The sequence below is a fragment of the Aulonocara sp. 'chitande type north' Nkhata Bay genome, linkage group LG23, assembly GCF_057382095.1.
Source record: "Aulonocara sp. 'chitande type north' Nkhata Bay isolate Kocher_YH1m ecotype deep benthic linkage group LG23, A_spYH_male_GT1.1, whole genome shotgun sequence".
Lineage (NCBI taxonomy): Eukaryota > Metazoa > Chordata > Actinopteri > Cichliformes > Cichlidae > Aulonocara > Aulonocara sp. 'chitande type north' Nkhata Bay.
In genome coordinates, this window is record NC_141365.1 from 5,422,812 (window position 1) to 5,444,021 (window position 21,210).

The 21,210-nt window shown below is 41.6% G+C and overlaps 1 protein-coding gene across 3 annotated transcripts in view; it reads right to left on the bottom strand.

The window, feature by feature from the left end:
• Nucleotides 1-21,210, bottom strand: part of tle2b (TLE family member 2, transcriptional corepressor b) — a 78,297-nt gene that overhangs the window by 33,231 nt on the left and 23,856 nt on the right. For all 3 annotated transcript variants that reach the window (XM_086284366.1, XM_086284367.1, XM_086284365.1), the window contains exon 4: nucleotides 14,401-14,445. In XM_086284366.1, the coding sequence (XP_086140492.1) occupies nucleotides 14,401-14,445 (45 nt within the window). The remainder of the gene's footprint in view (nucleotides 1-14,400; nucleotides 14,446-21,210) is intronic.

Below are 21,210 nucleotides of genomic sequence, written 5' to 3' on the forward strand. Positions count from 1 at the left end.
TGCAAACGTATGCGTTTTGCGAGTGGACTCATAATCATTCAAATACACTCTCTACTTCCAACACAAGATAACAGAAACCAGTAATTGATAAAGTAAAAGATCCAGTTTATTTAAAAAAAAGAGAAAATCCTCAAAATTTATAATATTATGTAATACTAAACACATTTTAATCATCATCGTTTGGCATCAGAGTATCGGACTCCGGTACTCGTCCGATACTCCGGTACTCTTCGGCCATTGCCCGCTTGATGAAGTCGATCAGTTCACGTATCTGGGCAGTGTGATAACACCGGACGGTGGCTCGGAGAAGGACATTGCCTGTCGGCTCGGAAAGGCAGCATCGGCCATGCGCAACTTGAAACCGGTTTGGAGATCGACCACCATCTCGATATCATCTAAAGTCCATTTGTTCAATACGATAGTTGTACCGATGGCTATCTATGCGAGTGAAACGTTGTCGACGGCAACAATTATCCGACGACTGAATGTTTTCCAACAGCACAGCCTCCGACGGATTCTCAAGATTTCGTATCGAGTTACCAACGAGCACACTGCCTCACGACCGCTAGCGGACATGGTATTGGAGCGACGATTCCATTTCGCCGGTCACGTTCTTCGCCAACATCGGAAACGATTACCGGAGATAGCCATGTTGTGGAGACCCGCCAAGGGGTCACGGAGCCACGGACGACCAAAACAGACATGGAGATGGTCATTCATTGAGGACCTGAAAGCGGTCGATCTTTCATGGGACGAGGCTGAAGATGTGGCTGCAAACCGAGCTCGTTGGCGATCCCTTGCCGCCCAATCCGCCGTCCAGCGCAGGAGGAACTAAGTCTAAGTTGGTATCATTACGAGCAGCAGTGTGGTGACTTTTGAGGGTTATGGTAAATATTTGTAGCCAATGACGTACTAATCACCCACTGATTGGGGTGGCAGACACATCGCTGTTCGGTGAGAACAACCATTCCCACTTCCTCCCTTTCAGTACCCCCCCACCTCCTCCCCATATTTCCTCTTTTTCTCCAAGCAATCAGCCTTCTTCTTTATCTATTCTGCTGGCTCATTTTTCCCCACTTCCACGGTGTCTCTCTTGCTCTCTCCCTCTGTTTTCCCTCGGTGCACTTGGCTCTGCTCTTTTGCTCTCTCTCTGCCCTTCTTCTTATTCTCTCTCATTTCTCTCCCCTTCTTGCTCCATCTCTCTGCCCTGTTTCTCTCTCCCAGAGTCTCCCTCTACCCTCCTATTTTCTCTCTCCTCTCTCTCTCCTCTGGGCAGCGTGCCAGCTCCTCTTCCCTGGCACCCAGCCAGCTCCTTTCCTCCACTTCGCCTCCTCCACCCTTCACTCCCTTCCTCTATCCCCCTTGCCTCTGATTGATGGCCCCACTATTCTGGAAGGAGAGGAAGGGAAACAGAGAAAGAAAGAGGGAGGGGGGCACCAAAACACACAGACACATACACCAAAACGACACACATACGAGCATGCACGCACCCTCGGAATTGTGCATATCGCAACTGAGCCCACAAGTACGCACACAAAAGCCACCGCGAGCATTTGTGCATGCACATACACACGGACCGAGCAACAAGAGCACACAGAAAACCAATCTAAACAGAACATAGGAGCACGCATACACAGAGCTGTGTGCAGAGCAAGCAGCCTCACAGCATGGGACCGACACCCGCACACTTGCTCCAGCACATACACACAGGCACAGATTCAACCTTCAGTGCAGAACCAATGCGAGATAGGCAGCGGAGCGGGCAGCAGAATCATTTAGAATAAAATATACAGACAGACAGCTCACTTCGACTTTCTCATGAACACACGTATCCAATCATACATGGAGGTGCCACACAGTACGAAACATGTACTTGCAAAAACTTCACACAAAAGGCACATAGATAATTTCGAGACGCACAGATGCACGGTCCTTACACCCTCTATGCTTCTGAAATACACAAACACACAAACACACACACACACACACACACACACACACACACACACACACAAGCCTGTGACAATGAGATTCAAAATCTCTGCCTTGCAATTGTGGTTGAAATTTGATAGTTTTCTAGATCTTGCGCTCTCTGACTCCATTATACACTAAGCTATTAGTCATATTCACACTGTGCCAGCTCACCAGCTTGCATTGACAGACTGCATACGGCTTCAAACCCATGTCATCCACAATGCAATCAGACACAAAGTAGCCAGAGTAGCAAAGCTGGCTGCAGAGTATGCACGCATGAAAAGGCATTCAAAGACGTGCGCATCACACACACCGACACCTACATATACGCTAATGAATGTTGCTTTTATGTATCTCATTGTTGCCGGGTCTGTGAGATGCTGAAACATACGCTCTATGGTGTGGGACACAGTTTCTTAGATTTAGCCTTTTTATTTTTTCAGCATCTGCTTAACAGTCACTCTATACACGCACCAGCCACTTTATTAGGTATGCCTGTTCAGGTGCTTGTTAGCGCAACTCTTCAATCAGCCAAACTCATGGCAGCAACTCAGTGCATTTAGGATGGGGGAGAAAAGGTGACTTTTAAACATTGCATGGTTGTCGTTGACAGACAGACGTGTGTGAATATTTCAGAAACTGCTGATCTACTGTGATTTTTCTCCACAACTACGTCTAGGGTTTATGAAGAATAGCCAAAACTGAGAAACTACTCAATGAGAAGCAGTTCTTAACTGCCTTGTTGATGTCAGAGGTCAGAGAAGGCAACAGTAACTGAAAACACCACTTGTTACAACCAGCAGAAGAGCATCTCTGAACCGCCAACATGTCAAACCTTGAAGCAGATGGGCTACAGCAGCAGAAGACCACAGCAGGTATCACTTCAGACACCAAAGAGCAGGAACCTGAGGCTACGATTCACACAGGCTCACCAAAATTGGACAACAGAAAATCAGAACAGTCTTGCCAAGACTTATGAGCTTGCCTATAGCGGTATTAGTCAGTATAACAACAATCACTTCACAGACAAACTTTGAATTCGTTTTGCTTGACTTTTCTACTTTACTTAAACTTTAGAGTCTAGCCGTGGTGCTGAAGGAAATCGAATTCAGTACAAAGACACAGCCATGCTTTACGCTAAATGTTTATATCAACATGCTAACGTGTTGATGTTTAGCAGTTTAACTTGACAGTACTTAAATTCTTCATCCTTTTATCAATTTGTCTAGTTGCACTTCTGAAGCAAATTTCTTTGCAATTCATTTAAAATCGGTTGAATCATTACCTCCAAAATAACAAATGTCAATCAATCAAAGTTTATTTCTATAGCACATTTAAAAAGGACCTGTGTTCATCAAAGTGCTTCACACAAGTGCCGGAACGCAGGTTACAACAAAAGATAACAAAAACAGTTATAGTTACAGTAACAGTTACAGTTATGTAGCACAAATGCAGACCGGGTGGAAGTCCGAACTAGATTAAACAAGTGAGTTTTTAAGCACAATTTAAATGATTGTATGGATTCGGATGTGTGAACATCAATAGTTCGGTTTGGGTGCGGCAATTGCAAAAGCTCAGTTCCCTCTAGTCTTTCGTCTGGGCCTTGGTTGCACTAAGAGCAGTTGGTTAGAGGATCTGTGCTCTCTTGGGGCGATACAAGTCGATGAGGTCAGTAAGGTAACTAGGCGCCAAGTTATTTAAAATTGTAAAAGTATACAAAAGGATTTTAAAATGTGAACTTCATGATGAGTGAAAGATAGTGGAACACAGAAATATCATACTTTTATTATTACTTTGGTATTTAAAATCAACGTCTCACTCATTGTGCTACAAGAATGTCTTTAAACAAAACAACGTGAAGCAAGAAACATGAAGCAAACACCAGAATATGTTATCTATAGTGAAAACTACAACTGTGTCTTCCGAATTTAGCCAGCTTATTTATTCCAGTTCAAGCACAGGTCGCTGGCACAACATACAGCCCTTTCAAATATATATGCACATGTCAAAACACACACAGACACACACAGAATTATAGGCAATATAGTCTGTGAAGCAACCAGAGATCCTCTGCCAATGTGACAAAGCTATTACGCTAAAAGGCTAGCTCCCTGGGAATTTAATCACATGCTTTTATCTTTCAACTCATCTTTCTTTTTCTTTTTCACTGTGTTTCTTTTTCTCTCAACTTCTACTCTATCATTCCTAAAGGGCTATATCAAACTAGCCAGCTCTCGCTGTCTATGCTTCATTATTCACAAATGAGCTCTGCAACACATGTATACAAAAGCAAACACACACACGGTTTGAAGAGAGAGAGAGAGAGATAAGGAAAGAGAGTGTGAGACATCAAAGCTTTGCACATGCGCGCGCACACACACAGGGCACAGATGCTAACATGTTAAAAGAGGAGACTGCTTATACCACCACTATCAAAGAGAGTCCAAACACAGACGCGCGCACGCACACAGACACACAAACACACAAACAAAGTCATTTGACCTCTTCAAAGCTTGTTTCAGCTGACCCACATATCCAGCCTCATCTTAATCCAGCCCTTCAAATAAAACCACTTTAAATAAAAATCTAACCGCAACCATGGGATTATGCACTGACTGGGTGGTGAAAATGAAAGAAAAAAAATCTGAGGCACAGGAGATTGAAAGAGTGAGACAGAAGAAGGGGAAAAAAGGAGGAAAAGAGAGGGAAGCCCAATCCTATTATGAACCAAAGCGCTGAGATGATATGAAGGCATCTCCTGCTCACACTCTCCCCCCTTTTTTTCTCCTTCTCGTTCACTCTTCCCTCTCCCCATTGAGATGAGGATTCAGGTCACAACTTCAGCCAAATATACCACACACACACACACACACACGCATGTGTACAAACACATGCATAAAAAGGCCAGACAGCCCGGGCTAATTAGGCTGGAGGATGAGCGCATGCACACAATTTTTTACACGACGCAAGCAGATAAATATTCTCCCGTGTGATCTCTCTCTCCTGCTTGTACTCTCTCTTAATCTTCCTTAGTCCCCATTTCTGTTTTATTCATCTTCTCTGTTTATTTCTCTGCTCAGCCTCTTTCCTGTCTTTTTCTCAGGTTTTCCCACCACTACTCGGCTCGTTTTTTTATTCTTTCACTGCTGAGAAATATAAAATTGTTTACTTTATAACATAACCCGCCACATAAATGGGAGTACAAAAATGACTGGGAAACTCGCTGTTTTCTCTCACACAAAAGCGCGCCTACACACACACACGCTCGCACACACACACTCCTACACCCTCGGCCTCATATGTGTGGTGGTGAAATGAAAGGAGGGAACAGGAAGGAAGGACAGCCAGCTGCTTCATCTGTCCTCAGGAGTCCACAGGGGAAACAGTCTGGCTGCTGAGCATCCTGACTATCAAACACAGCCTCCTATAATATCCTGCCTGCTCTGTGCACCACACAATCTCTTTAACTAGAATCCTGAAACACTATGTAAAGGCTATATATATGTATGCATCGCTGATTCTTATAATATGCCATATATAGTGCGGGAATCTGGCATTCTTACCGACGCTGCTCTTTATTGAGGGGAAATGTGTGCTGAAATAACGTAGCGTCCCCTTCGTGCCGAGTATTTATTTCACTGAGTCTCATCCTGAAGTTCAGGAACCAAACTTCGGAAAGATGACTGGAAAGACGCTGGCCGTCGGTCTACTGTGTAATTTTTATATTTTAATAAGTATTTGAGGTTTTAGGTTTGGTTTCCCCAATTCCCAGCTACTAATTTTAAAGCTTTTATCTCACGCTGTTATTATCCTAAATGGCTTAAAATTAGTAACCAGCCAGGGGTTCACTCCAGCTCAAGGACACACTGACACCTTTCACTAATGGGATGCTCTCGCTCACCACTTGGCCACCTTTTCTGCCTCTTAGCCTGTAAAATTATTACAGAGGATATTTCAAAACATATCTGACAGTGGAGGAATTTAATGGCAGGGCCACTTATATGACAGGTATATAATGCAGATTTATTTTTACTTGCTTGTAACATGGTTGTAACATACATGTAGTCACGCAGAAAAGAGGAAGCACCTGTTTTATCCTATAGGATAAAACAGGTGCAAAACAGGTTTTATCCTATAGGATAAAACAGGTGCAAAACAGGTTTTATCCTATAGGATAAAACAGGTGCTTATTTGTTGCTAATAAACACTACTTAGTTAAACTGACCTCAATATTTAATGAGTTTGGTGCAGACGTCTTTTAAAACTGCTGTTAAAGGCTTGCAAACATCACACTGTAGGGTTACACTGCGTGTGAGAAAGCAAAATACAGGTATTTGTAAGAAAAAGACGAGTTGGTAAATGCATGTGTTCTGCCATGAAAGCAATGTATTGTATGCACCATTATAAAAATTCAGCTGTGACCCGGCTTTTAACTTCACACTTTCCTCCAATTTCCTGCTATTTAATCCCTAATTAACTGCCCTTGCTGCCCAGTAGCCTTGTGTCGTAGCATCGCGTTCTATCAGGCTGTTTAAATGCAAACAAATAAGCAGCTTCAACCCCAGCTTCCCAGTGTGAATAATTTTTCAAACGTCAAACTGGTTAAAATTGTTGTCACGGCTCAGTGTTGATCCTTATGTAAAAATCACGGATTTCAATCAGCCGACCACGCAAGCTTGACTCATAAAGGCTGCTATTTGCTTCCTTAGGATATTGATTTCTAAATAAATCAGGCAGACATTTATACACACCTAAAAGCAGCGATCATTGTACATGCATAATCATAATGAATTAACGAGATCAAGTCTCCCAAATTGGAGTCAAAGGCAGGATTTTCCTGTTTCCAGTGATAAGATTGTGGAGTGACTGTTAGGGAGGAGAGCGGCTACATGATGCAACATAAGCTTAGGCCATGTGCGTTTCATCCACTCCTGCTTCCTTTCCAGGTATAATTTAGACACTAATGTGTGGAGTTTATTTTTGTTAGGAAGGAGGTGAAGATATAGAGGCAGTCTAAGGCTGACTCCTGGAAGTCATCTGAGCTTCTTTTTTTTTTTTGCGAGGCACTGTCAGATCCCGATCCAGTCATACAGAAACACTTACCCAGGCAGTTACTGAAATGCTGCCACAGCCCCTGCAGACCCCCTGGGTTTTCAAGGGGACAGAACCCCAGCAAAGAAGCAATAGAGCCTACTGCTGAAATCGCATATTACCACTGAAACTGTGAGGATGCACCGTTCAACGCTGTACTACAAAATAGAGGAAAGATACATGAATATGTTGTCATTTTCAACCCCCAAAATAGTCTCAGTTAGCCAGCTTATAGTGCAGAAGATGCAGTCTGTTTAGGAGGCGGGGCGTTTCTCTGCACCTAGCACCATCGACCAGCTGTGTAGGTATCACAGGTTTACTGGCATTTCAGTGATACACTCCTGTATACACCTCAGCATACCAGCACGCAAAGATTGATGTGCTTTATGTTCGAGTTGCACAGCTAATCTTTGTGCCACTTTACATTACAGCTTCTTCAACAATTAATGATCCGTCAAATAGACGGTTTCACTCACTGGTTGATTAGAATTCTGGTCTTTGCAGACATTTTGACTCAGCATAGCGGGGAAAGGACTGGTGAAATTAATGATGGCTGAGTTCCAGTAGGAGTTCCAGTAAGTCATTATAGTGACAATCACAGGAACTTCTCCAAGTGAACTGTTAAGACAAACATCTGCCGTGACTGGTTATGAGTAAGGGGAGAGAGGCAGGACAAAGACACACAAGACATTTTTAGAGCTAATCTCAAAAGTAGAGAGGGCGTCTGTCTCCCGTTACTTACATCCCATCCTGTAAATCATATAAGATGGGATGCAAGTATCATCTTGTGTTCAAGTCAGTCATTTTTGATGAACAATGAATTGAAGGAACAATAGTATATTGCTTGTGAAATGGTGGCGTGTCACGTTACTGCCAGTATTGCTCTTTTTCGCTCCGGTTCAGTTCAAATACACGACATCCGTTCAAAATGACACTTTTATCGACTGAGACTGTGTCTGTCCAGGTTGTTCTTGTGACTATTTTAGTAAATATTTGTATTCACGTCATCATAATCAAACCGTGAACTTCTAACCTGTGAAGCTTTTTGTCTGCTAAGTACCGATAATGCGTGTAATGCTCACCGTAGTTATGAATCTTAAGCTGCTGGTTAGTTCTGCTGCGATTGTCTTTTTGCTACAGCAAACAAGTATTGGCTCTATCTTATTAACCTCCTGCCTTTCACATTTTCACAGTCTCCCAGACTGCACTGTGCTCTTGTGGGAAACGAGTCTAACACAGCTTCCATCCCACTAACTTATCAATCTGCTTCCAGAATTAAGCATCAATACAAAACAGGTTTCAGTCTGTTCAAAACACATCTCAAGACATACAGCACACTATTGCATCTGTAAGCTTCCCTCTGCCAACAACTCTGAGCTCACAGTTTATGGATGAATTACAAAATATACTGAATATACATGTTGTGCACAGCAGGAGATACAGGCAATAACTACTCAAGCCCCAAAAGTGCTATATCAATGAATACAGAATAACCACGGAGAGCAGCGTAAAGTCCTCACAGCCTCCCTCGCTCCTCCTGGGGATACAGCTAGTATATATATATATGATATGATAATGGAAGTGAGATAATGTGATGGTGTGCGTGTGTGCATGCATGTCAGTGTATCCATACAGCCTAAGAGGAGGGAGATGCTACCATCGGAGCAGAAAGAAAGAACGAGGAAGAGAGTGAAAGAAAGAAGCGCAGAGATAAAAAAAGCGGTGTGAAATTTAAAGAAATGTGAAAATTAAATTGTAAAAGAACAGAAAAGAGAGAGATGAGGGGAGAAAAAAAATCAAAAGAGACTCAAAGGAAGGGTAGAAAGGCAAGAGATGACTGTTACAGCTCAATTAATGCCAGGACATGAGATGGCCCTGCCACAGATAATGACAGAGCGTGCGCTGGAGAAAGAGAAAGAGAGAGGCAATAGCAGTGATCTCGACAGGATGTTAGGAGGAAGCTGGAGGGTGGGTGGGGGTGTGTGGAGAGGAAATAAGAGCAGATACTGTTAAATCTATTCATGATTCATTATTTCGTGCTGCAGCTCAAAGCTCCCCTCCCTCTCTTGATGTCTCTGTTTCTCTCTATGTCTCCCTATTTCTGCTCTCCCCCTTTTTTTCTTTCCCATTCCCCCCATTGCTCTCATTTTCATCTCCATCGCTCCCCCTCCCCTCATCTATTCTATGAGGTCTTTATCTGTCTTTTCTGAGGCTCCATCCTTCCTGTTTACCCTCTCCTCTTTCATCCGTTCAATTAATCTCTCTCTCCTATTCTCCTTCTCATCACTGCTCTCACACTTTTTCCAACATCGGCTCTCCCTGCCATTTTTTTAAAGTTTCCCTATCTCCCATACTCTGACAGTCTTTTTCTACGTGCACTTGTACTTTTATGTCTTCAGTCCCCAATTTTATAAATGATCTTACTTTTTCAAACTCTTCCACTCACTTTTATAGCCCTTCTCCCTTTGTAACATCCTCCACAACCTCTCGTTCTGTGCAATGACTGTGTCCACTTTCTTTTCTCTCAAAAATTCTTACATCTTCTCTCTTTTTGATGCCATTTTTACAGTACTTCCCTAATTTTCCGTGCTAGACCACTTTCCCTTCCACCACCTTCTTTTTATTCTATTTCTGTCAAATTGGGCTTCTCTGTTTCCTTTTCTACTCGTGATACCGTGCGTACTCTTTTGCTATCTGCTTCACATTTCCTCTCACGCCGATTCTCCTACATCTTATCCCATCCCTTTTAACCGCCCTCCTTCTTTCTGCACATATGCACTTCTCCTTCCCGCTGCTCAATCATAAATTGTTTCCACCTTTCCTCGCTCTCATATTCTGGCTGCTAGCTCTTCTCGCAGCCTCGTTCGCTGGTTCCTGACACCAGACCGTTTCTTCTTCATTACTTTCTCTCTTTTTCACTCTCATATGCCCCACTCCGGCTCTTTGGTCTCCTCCTGTCATTCTATCTTTTCTTCCCATCTCTCCTTCCACTCCTCCTATTTTCCTCACTCACTTCTCCTTTGGTCTCTCTTTGTCATCCTCCCCACCTATCATCCTCCTCCTCGCCCTCCTCCTCTCTCTTCATCTCTCAGAGGTGCAGCCAGCACCGAGTCCATTTCTTCTTTTTTGGCGACAAAAGCTGACAGTCCAGTTCTGCCTGGCTTTTGCTGCCAGCCACATTTCTCTCTCCCCACTCGCTCTGCCTCTCTTTATCTATTCTCCCTTCCTGCTGAGTAATAGTTTCCCTTTTTGTGATTAACATAAAACTTTCACTGCGTTTCGTTTGGTTTACCCAAAATACATTTAAAAGGGGGGTAGCATTAAATGTCAAGGAAAGCAAAGATAATTGCATTTCAGTGGTTGGCTTTATTTGTTTCAAGTATTATTATTTAAATATTTAATTCACCAGTTGGACTAATAAAAGCTGACATATCATTATATCATTCTCTATCCTACTGTAGTTCGAATTGTTCCTCTATGAAATAAATGGTTGCTAACACAAAACCTTCACAGTACTGCGATCTCTTTCAACTCTAGCCCCCCTTCTTGTTTTTTTTTTTTATCAACTCTTGCCTTCTTCCACTCTTTCTGATCGTTGCTCCTCAGTAGTTGTGCCATGTAGTAGTGTCCACTGTAAGGCTGAGGAAGGGTAGAAAGAAATATGCTAAATTTTGGAAGACTATGCATGTTAGAGCGTACTTGGGAAAGAGACTTAACCTCAAATTGCCCCCAGTGCATCCATTAAACTCTGAGTGTTTGCGTGATAGTGTTAGTTTTATATTTGAAAGCAGAAATTGTGCACTGGAAAAACAGATAATGTATGATAGCAGACCAGAATAATGATTTTTAATGAAGATGTGGAGGCTGGATTTGAATTAGCATGAAGGTGCCTCACAAGCATGTTACATAATGTCTTAAATATCACTAATCTAAGTACGTATCTGATATGCAGACTGTAGGCCTAAAAAAATCTACAAGAAAACAGGAACCAAGCTGATGAACTTTCAGCGAGGTGACGATAGCTTCATTTCTATGTCACAGTTTTAAAAAATGGGCAGTCTCACCTACCTCAAACACTGAATAGGCTGCTGAAGTATAACTGTAGTTTTCAAAAACACTACAACATAAGAGGCAATCCACAACACATCCTTACTTCACCAAAGGAAAGAGACGTATTGTGCTGCACTCTGTTCGCTCACAACGTGATTTAAGAGGAAGTTCTAGTGCAACAACAGAATGCGATGCAGTGTTTTTGATGGATGCTTTACACAAAGATCTCGACTCAAATTAATACAGCTGATTCAGATCAATCGATACATATGCCCCGTTTGCCCCTAAACATGTGTTTTCTCTTAGCTAACGACACCCAGCAGAGGATTTGGAGCACATATGTACACAGTACTCGACATGTGGAGCCATTGTTGGATGTCTTTGCGCTATAATTGCCTTGATGGCTAAATGACACGATGATTACGAGGTTGAAGTGCAGAGGCTTTCATTTAAAGGCGTTTTGGAGATTATTTCAAACAATGAGCTTCCTTCTGAAAGGCTATAACAGGCAGGTTGAGAGCCCATTGTGAAACGTGAAAATAATAAACCCCTCTTGTCTTTTCTTCCATGACAGTGTCTAAGTCAGAGAGCGAGGGAGAGAGTTAGCATGACGCAGATAGATTGATAGATATACAGAGAGGGAGGTGGGGGGAAAATGCAGGCTTCTTAAAGGAAATGTCTTTAAGGTGGATAATCACGGATAATAATTCTATCAACACGGAGAAAAAAACAGCTTTCAGGTCTCAACGTCTGTCCGTCTGCCAAGACATTTATCTCACTGTCTGCACGTCTTTCTACGTGCGGTTTGACTGTTGTTCTCTCCTGTAACGTGACACAGACAGCAAATTAGCAGCAAGTGTGGGAATTCAAGCAGTCACTGGCTCCTGAGAGCACACACTGCTCATTAGACACGTCTTCATACAGGAACACCCAGTCTCAGCAAGGACAAGTGGAAACGCTGCACAATTTACACCGACCTTCCTTTACTACTCTCTACATGGTATTCTTTACAGTGTAGGAGAACCATGGGGAATGATTTTTACACCCTGATCATATCACATGCTGCAGATTATAGCTAATCCTTATTGAGCTAGTGTCACCTGTCTTCAATCTGTCAATACCAGTTTTGTATAACATACATTCATCATTGCTAAGGTCACCGTTTTGTGCCGGTCAGCTGTCTCTCACGAGTAATTATATCTTCTTTCATTTGCACACATTATTCTTTGTTTTGCTTTATAATGATCAAGCAAAACATGCACACAAATACACATTCATAGGTTATCATAATTTTGAGATAACCGATGACTTTTTCATTCATACAGAGATTGCAGCGCTTGCTTTTGATGCATGCACAGGTATATTGAGTATTCCATCAATTTTCCAATGAATCAAGTGATCTCATAAAATACTTTTGTCTTATTCATGAGCGACACTAGTTATTAGTTAGTCAAAGAGGAAAAAACGAAGCACTCACTGGTTTTCATTTGAGAAACTGCAATGTGTCCAACATCTGTCCACAAATACTAAACTCTTTCGTTGTATTTAATTGCCATATTAAAATCTTTTTTTAAAGAAAACTTTTTTTAAAAACGCAAAAATAAATAAACAATCACAAGTACAGTGATGTTAAATAGAATAGTTATACATAGGACCGACACAAAGCCATAAAATAAAATACTGACAATATTTATACGTAGAGTTGGTGTATGTTCATGTGTATGTGTTTCCTATATTTTATATTAACTACATGTGCAAAAGTAATGTTACTAAAGCCTTAAAATAAACATGGTGTAGTACACCTCATGCCCCCCTTCAGGCTCACCCCTGCATACTGCAGTGATAGTAGGACCCCTGATATCAGCCTTGTGTGTAAACACTGTGTGTGCAGACAGACACGTTAAACTGTTACACAGTGAGAACTGAGCGCTGCAGAGTCGCGGTTTTAAAGTATCAAAGCAAAACTTTTAAGTTATTAAGTTACTCGATGAATCGCTGCAGCTCCAAACTGAAATGTTGGGCAGTGACCTTTACTAAAATTTCAGCCTTTTGAAACAACTTGCTACGTTTGGGCTGATTATTAGTCTTCATAAATGAGGAGGAAAAACTGGGATCACTCCGTCTATGGAGCCTGTCAGTAACCATAGAGCGAAAAATCTTTCAAGGCCACTTTTTACTCATTTACTAGTGACAGAGCAGCTGTGAGGTTCTGAAATTAAACTCCAACATGGCCGTGGAGTATTTGAACTCTTAATCAAATTATTGAACTTTATTAATGCATATTTCACTCCTTCTACTGCAGCCAGTCTGAATCCAGCAGCTGGGTTTTCTATAACCGTGCTGCACCATTATAGTCCTTTGTGGAGTTAAAACACAAGGAAGAGCATAACTAACATCATATGCCTTATAAATGGTACCCAGCTAAATTTTCTTATTCATAACCTATCTACAGAAACACAGCTGGGAGCTACATATATTTAGTTATTGCTTTCATTGCAGTTTTAAAGAGCAATAATAGTAGTAGGAGAAAAAGATAAATGGATAAAAGGTTTCGCTTGGTTTGGGTGTTTTTTGCAAACTGACTCTGACAGTAGGTCAGCTGGATGAGGCTTACTGAAATTTCTACGTGCGACCCCAGCAGGACAAATTTACGTGGACCATCTGCAAAGAGCCCCGAGATAATACAAAAATGTCCGATATCTTCAGTCAGAGTAGCGTCAGCATAATCACTTCACAAACACTTGACTGTAGCTTGCTGTGTGCTTTACTACTCTAGGAAACAGACGGTGCTTGTATTTTAACAACTCTGTACTAAGTAGCAGGCAGAGTTCACCTAATGCTTTGGGGAGAAAGGCTAATCTGCTGTGCAGGCTCTCCATTTACAAGCACACGAATAAACCAAAGCGTGTGCACAAAATCATTTAAAATACGGGAACAAATTAACCAAGATGTGTGAACACACTCCTAACCACAAAATACCCCAATGCCTTCCAAATATATACATTATCAGAATACTAATATCATGCAAAAATTCAGTCAAGAGAAATATTTGTGTGTATTTATATGCAAAGTACATTTTGAAGTGGTGGTGGTATGCATTAACCAGCATTACAACCATACATTTAACCAATAAGTGTCCTATTTGTTTGCATACATAGAGGTCGCAAGAAAATACAGTTTAAACCCAGCCACATTACTCTGTACACATATGAACGGCAACCAAACACACAGCAACAACCTGGAGGTTGGAAGAAATCCAATCATACTACATGCAGAGTTTCTTACCTGCTTGTGCATCTCAATGTTGAGACCGTAGGACATCTCATAGTACTGCGGAGACACACACACAGAGACACACGGAGCTTTGTTAGCATTTTATTCACAGCCCACGTTAACATTCATTCTTACACAAAATCTCCCATTGAACAGCTGTTGCTCGGCACAGCCGCATATGCTGCTGTTTGTCACTGCGGTTTTAACGACAGAAAGAAAACGAGCGCGCCAAAAGACGGAAAAGATGAAGAGCGCACATGGGATGCACAACAAGTGCGTGTCTGTCTACGTGGAGGTAATGAGATATTTTTGTCTCAGTGTTACACGAGCATTTGTATGTGCGCGCGTGTCGTGCGTGTGTCAGGGTTTCTTCCTTTTAACAGTTTGACTATTTGTGCACAGCTGCCAAATGAGCATGACATTATGAGTGTGCTTGTGTGTGTTAACTGCATGTTGTTTTCTCTCACCGTTTGTGTGGATGTTGGTTTTATGCGCACGAACAGCTATGCGTTGTATCCAAATAATAAGACTCTGTGAATGCTTACTGTGAACATATTGTGCTCGGTGTGTGTATAGTCTGTGTGTCAAATACTCTACAGGCACAAAATCTCTTTCCACACCTTGGATTACCATGAAATATCTGTCCGGGTATTTTAAGTAAAAAACATCTGGCAATGCATGGCGTAAATGCACGCACAACACAATGCAACTGGATTGCTACAACCTTGGCCAAACCACATCTGGAAGCTGGTATTGTGAGCACACAGGTGAGGTGTAAATGCAGACAGTGTGGCCACGAGAAAAAAAAATGAATGTACGCCTTCTTCCTGCTTTTTGCCAATTTCAAAGGCCCTTTTTTAACAGAGAAAAACAGGAGCCCGCAAAGCGTCACTGCTTCCCTTGATGTGGAACACAAGATGTAACGCCTCCAATCAGATGTCATTATCCAGCTAAAAGCTTAAGCTATCGAACTGATTAATGATGGATTCAGCTGACTGTCAATCATTTGCAATATTTTAATGATTAAATAACTTGTGTCTTCTGCATTTATATGCAAATAATTATTGCATCGTTTTACTCCGTTTTCTGGACTAAATGACTTATTATTTAACTAACAGACCGACTACCATAGAAACTATTATCAGCTTTAGCCGTGTTGTGCATAATGTGCACATATCACATCAAAACAAGATCTAAAGAGGTCAATAACACAACATATCAATACCAGCGCATGTCAGGCTCCTGTCCTGAGTGAGTATGTTTTGTGTTCCTTTGTATGTTTGACACAATACCTGCGCCTCTTCTTATTAAATGCCGTGTGCTATCACCACTGCATGTGTTCCCTTCCTAAATATGTCTCTCTCTCCTCTGTGTGTTTCTGTGTGTACATCAGTAATGTTCTGTAATGGTGTTGGCGGCGAGCGGCACACAGACAGCGAGGATCCGTCATGGTGACAAAGGCATCCTCTGCCGGTGGATGAGCAACGCTCTGACTGATGAGAGTGAGACACGGCTCTCTCTCTTCCCCCCCACTCTCGGTATTCTCTTGCTCATTTTCACTCGATCGCTCTCTCTTCTCTCCATTTATTCCCCGCCTCATTCAGTCCCTCCCTCTCACTCCAATCTCTATCTTTTAAGGGGTTGTCAGTCCATCTTTTCTCTCATGCTGCTCTCTACTTATTCCCTTCCCTTTTTTTCCTAGCTGTCAGATGTTCTTTCACTCTCCATTTCAGTGTATTTTTCTATTTCCTGTCTCATTTTACTGAACTCTGTATCTTTGCCTTTATCTGTCTCTACCCATGGACTCACCTATCCATCTCGAATTCAAATTACATACTCGGAAAATGTAAAGAAGAATAAGAACAGTGTTTTAAAAAACAAGCAGTTTTTGCATTACTACAATATATTTACAATATTGCAGGGTTACATACTAGCGTACTGCAAGAACGACTAAAGATCAAAAGCAAAAGGAGGACTTTTGAAGAAGCTCGGTACAGTTTCCCTGGCTTTCCCCTCAGGTAGTGATATGCTGTGGCACATTTTGCTGCTTCGGTGTGTCAGTATTTCCGTCTTTAAGCTTTTCGTCTGTGCATGTGTGAAATTCTTGGTATTTTTGCTCTAGTTCAGAAATGAGTGGCCACCTTTATAAATAAAGAATTTACCTTTTCATTTATATAAAAGTGATTCCATTCCATAAAATATAGCTATTATTTGGGGAAAAGACACCACTGTGAGTTGACAGATCGTCCTTAATCAAGGCATAGAAAATCACATTGGCACATCAGTACAATTTACCCATCAGGGCCTCTAGTGGCTGTATGAATTATTACTGGCTTGCCAGGAACGATGGCAGACACAGGGTGACATCATTACTGTAAAACATCTTAGAAAGAGGTTGAAATGGATTTTTTTTTTTTAAACTGCAGGAGTCGAGATCACCATAAGTCATCTTTGTGCCCCACCACGACCAAACCTGACTCCCTCTGTTGTCACCCTTTTGTCCCGTCTCTCCTTTGTCACCTTCTTCCTCCCTTGCATCCTCTCTCGCTCTCAGCTGCCAAAGCCTTTTCTGTTTTTCTGGCCAATTATCCTTTTCGTTCATTTCTCTGACCTTCTTTCCCTCTCCCCATTACACTCTTTTATCCCTCCCCCCTTGTTTTATCTATCTGCCGTATCATTTTTGTTTCCGTCCCTTACACTCTCTTAGCCTTTCTTTCCCCCTTTTAGTAATTTCTATCAATCATCCCTCTCCTTTATGTTCTCGCCCCGCTTCATGCTCTCGCGCTCTATTGCCATTTTCTACTTGGCTCCCTTGCTTTGTGTATTTTGTCCGCTCTCGTCCTTGTTGAGTGCTATATCTACATTTTCTCCTTTCTCTCCCTCTGTCGAGCTCACCTCCGCTGTGTATTTAGTTCTCTATTCTTTCCATTTCTGGCCAAAAAAAAGGAAAGAAAGAAAAAGAAGTCATGTGCACAAAAGCAGATGCAATCTTGCGATCTCGTTCACCTGTGAAAATGCAAACAAACTTTGCTGAAAGCAAATGCACACAAACACATGTGAGTAGGTCTTTGCATGAAGGTGTCTCCCTTTCCAGCCCCTCTCAACATAAAGGACATGTGACATCTCTCTTTGTTCTCCCCCTCTCTCCATCTATCCTCAGCTTCTCTCTTCTCCATCATTAGACCTCCCCTCAGCTCATCCCATCGTTTTAACTCAATTCCTGTCTGTCTCTCTTTATTAATTCTCCCTCCATCGCTGCCATCAGCCTCACTACCTGTCATTACTCTTTCCTTCCCTCCTCTCTTACATCTTCCTCTTTTACAAAAAAAAAGTAGTAATCAACATTTTTCCCATTACACAAATAGCTGAGTGCTACAACTGGGGCTCCTATATTTGAATACAACCTTGCCAGATCACTTCAGCAGCCGACCTTTGCAAGGACACTCCAGTCTGGACTTATACGAAGTAGCTGATTGTACAGTTGTACGTTATGCAAAAGGCAGGGTACCCATGTGCAAACGGCCTACAGTAAAGTGGAAAAAAAAAATAAAGACAGCCACAGCTAACGGATTTTAAAAATGAGCCTTTAATGACAGGGAAAGTTCAGAGCTCGATAAACTCTCTCACATTTAAAACTTTGAAATCAAGCTAACCTGCAGCTTTTCCACTGTAGCGGGAGAACTGAGATCAAGAAAAAGTTACAGATAAAACTGGGCAGAAGCAAAATCCTGCAGTGGAACAGCACAAAGCAGAAATCTGTGCAAATAGTATATCTTCCGGGATGAAATGAGGAATTATTGTTGTGCTCATTAAGAGGTCTTTATGTCTTACCACAGGCCCTATGATAAACAATTTAGTTATGTAGGGTCATCTAATGGATTGCTTTTTATATGCATTTATAGCTTTTTAATGTGTATATTTGATCACTCACTATATTGCATGATACAGAATATCACATTTGGTACTTTTCTTATTATGGATACTGATTTTTCCTGTCAGTGTTTTGGCTTTATTTGCATAAATGTATGTGCAGTTGTTTTTGGATCTATGTACTGTATCCCTGTAGGTATCTGTAAGTATCACTATTTGTGCTTTTGGCTGACAGAGGATTTCTGCCCCCTGTGTTCATCGCAGGTTAGGACCGGTTGGTGCTTTAACATCCACATGAAAATCAGACACACTGAGAAAAGCCACAGCCTAAAATGTCTTTTTGCAGTATTACAGGGTATGAGCAACTGTGATTGCTCACATTCTCATTAATATGTTTTTTAGCTTGCATGAGACCAAAAGCAAAACATGTAATAGCTATGTTGGTCCACGGTTTAAAATGTAGTATTTTTATAATAAAGGCAGTTGCCGGGGGCATACTGTAGGGATGAGACTCGTCACTTGAGGAACCAAGCAAAATGAAAAGGTCTATTTTAAACCACACCATGATCTTTTCCTAAATTAGGGTTGTTTTGGTGCCCAAAACTAACAGGAAAGCATAAATTTTTTCAACTTTTTATTGATTTGTAGGAAAAGTGGCTAAAACTTTCAAAACCTGAAGTCTATCTCAGCTACTACAGTGCAAGAGGCGGGGTACACCCTGAACAGATCGTTAACCTGTCGCCAGGCTAGCACAAAGATTCACACATACGGGCAATCTACAACCATCCATTTACCCGATCCCACTAACTGCTCACCACCGTGCTGCCCTATAAGGATATCTGACCCCACAAATAATGCCCTTTGTATCATATTTGATACATGAGTTTCTGAGACCTCTATCTGAGCAACATGATCAATACTTGTTATGGACAAAACTCTTTTTTTTTGTCTAAAATTAACATTGTTGTTAACAAAAAGTTGCCAAAAACACCCAATGTATCAAATGCGATGTAATAAATATATCATACACAACATGATATAGCAAAAACAAAAATTGTGGATTTTGTTATAAGGGTTAGTAAACATCTCAGTTCCAAAAGAATCTGAATTTTGCAGGGTGTTTGGGTCTTACAGGGTTTCTTTTACTTTTTTCATACTTTGAGTGCACTGTTTAAAATGTTTCTACCACTCCTGGCTCATTAGAAAAGACATGAACGCACGGATTACCTTTAAACATTTTAGGAACGAGTACAGGGGAAGGAAAACCTCCGTAAGCAGCAAATAATTATTCAGTATGGTGTGCATGCCAAATATAAACTACTAGGACTTAAATCTAAGTCAGTATAAAGAAAATAAAACAGGAATTCCCACACATAGAAATCTGCAGGATTTTAAACACCAAGAGATGATAAGAAGCTAAGAGCTGAATGGGACACAAGCCACAAGCCAGCGTATCTTTTAGAGCATCGCTGATTTACACTGGTAACTTGCTCCAAATAGAAATAGGCTCTTTAAACTGTAAAATGACTGGTCCAAAACTTGTCTCAGCCAGGGTTTCCTTTGAAGAGGCACAAAAGAGGAGCCTGAAATGTAGTAACAGTTGTCCAGTGGGAGTTGGCCAGACAGCAGTAAAGTGACTATTGTACTCTTTGTGCGATCTCTGCAGAGCGGCAGCGACAGCACCCTATGGGAGCCTGGTCTGTTGAAGCAGTTAAAAGCTGAGTTTGATTTAAAACGAACGTGATTGGCACTTACAGTACAGACCACTATTAATGTCTTTGTTTTGATAATACTAAAGTCAACCACTTTGCAAATATGTTTAACTATAGTCTGTAGAACTGAAGATGGAAAATTATATCACAACGTGGGACTGCATTGTGCATATGCACTCCAGTAGTAACAGATGCACCACACGGTCCCCTACAGTAGGCGGGGATAACAGCTGCACTATGACTGCACAATATGACTAATAGCGCTTCTGTCTGAACAGTTGAAATTGTTGTACTACAGTATGTTTTGTCTGTTGTAGTCCTGTTTTTAATAAGTTCATCTCCTCTTAACTGCTTGCCCCTCCAACCTCCAATTACACCCACTGATGCCTGCTCTTCTGCCTTATATAATCCCTCTGTTGTGCCACTGCAATCTCATTCAGCACTCAGTGTAAGATCTATGGTGTATGCAGGCTTTGTGGGCATGTGTGTGTGTGTGTGTGTGTCGCACACAGTGCAAGGCACATGCGCTGGATGAGCATGTGTGTTTGTGTATGTGTGTGGTATGTTAAGCCTGGCAGAGGGGCATTAAGCCAACCGGCTGACATCACTTACCAAGAACACCCAGCACTGCCCACCCAGCGAGCAGAGACAGAGAAGTGCGCACGTGTACTGTGGTGTGTGTATTTGTAACAGACAGTGAAGCTTCATCTGAAGATAATGGGAACTGTAAGGACACAAACAGAGAGCTTGGGAAAGTGAGACTAATCTACTTGGGTTATGTATATTTTCTATTTTCTGCCACAGAGGCATTCACAGCGCTCTTAGATTAAAGTGAATCCATCGCCAAATGACATTTAATGAGAGCGTCTTATGTGATGCAGACATTGTTATCGGTGTCCATGGCTGCATTAACCTAAATGTGCTCTTGTGCGTTCGCAAAATTATAGACACGCATGCACAAAACATGAAAAACGGACAACACAGGTGCAATCCATTAGCAACACTAACACAAAACAACAAGTTCACCTCGGTAAAAGCGAAATTGTCATCAACCCCCCAAGGTAACGTGAACAATAATACATAATTATTGTTTGCAGAATAGTTTGGGTAACAAACTGGGTTGTTTTTATTTTTTGCTTCATTTTGTTTTGAAGCCAAAATTTGATAAATACTGTATTAACATGCAATTTTATTATCTCGGAATTAAGAGATTGATTTTAGCAGCATAATGTGTGCAAAC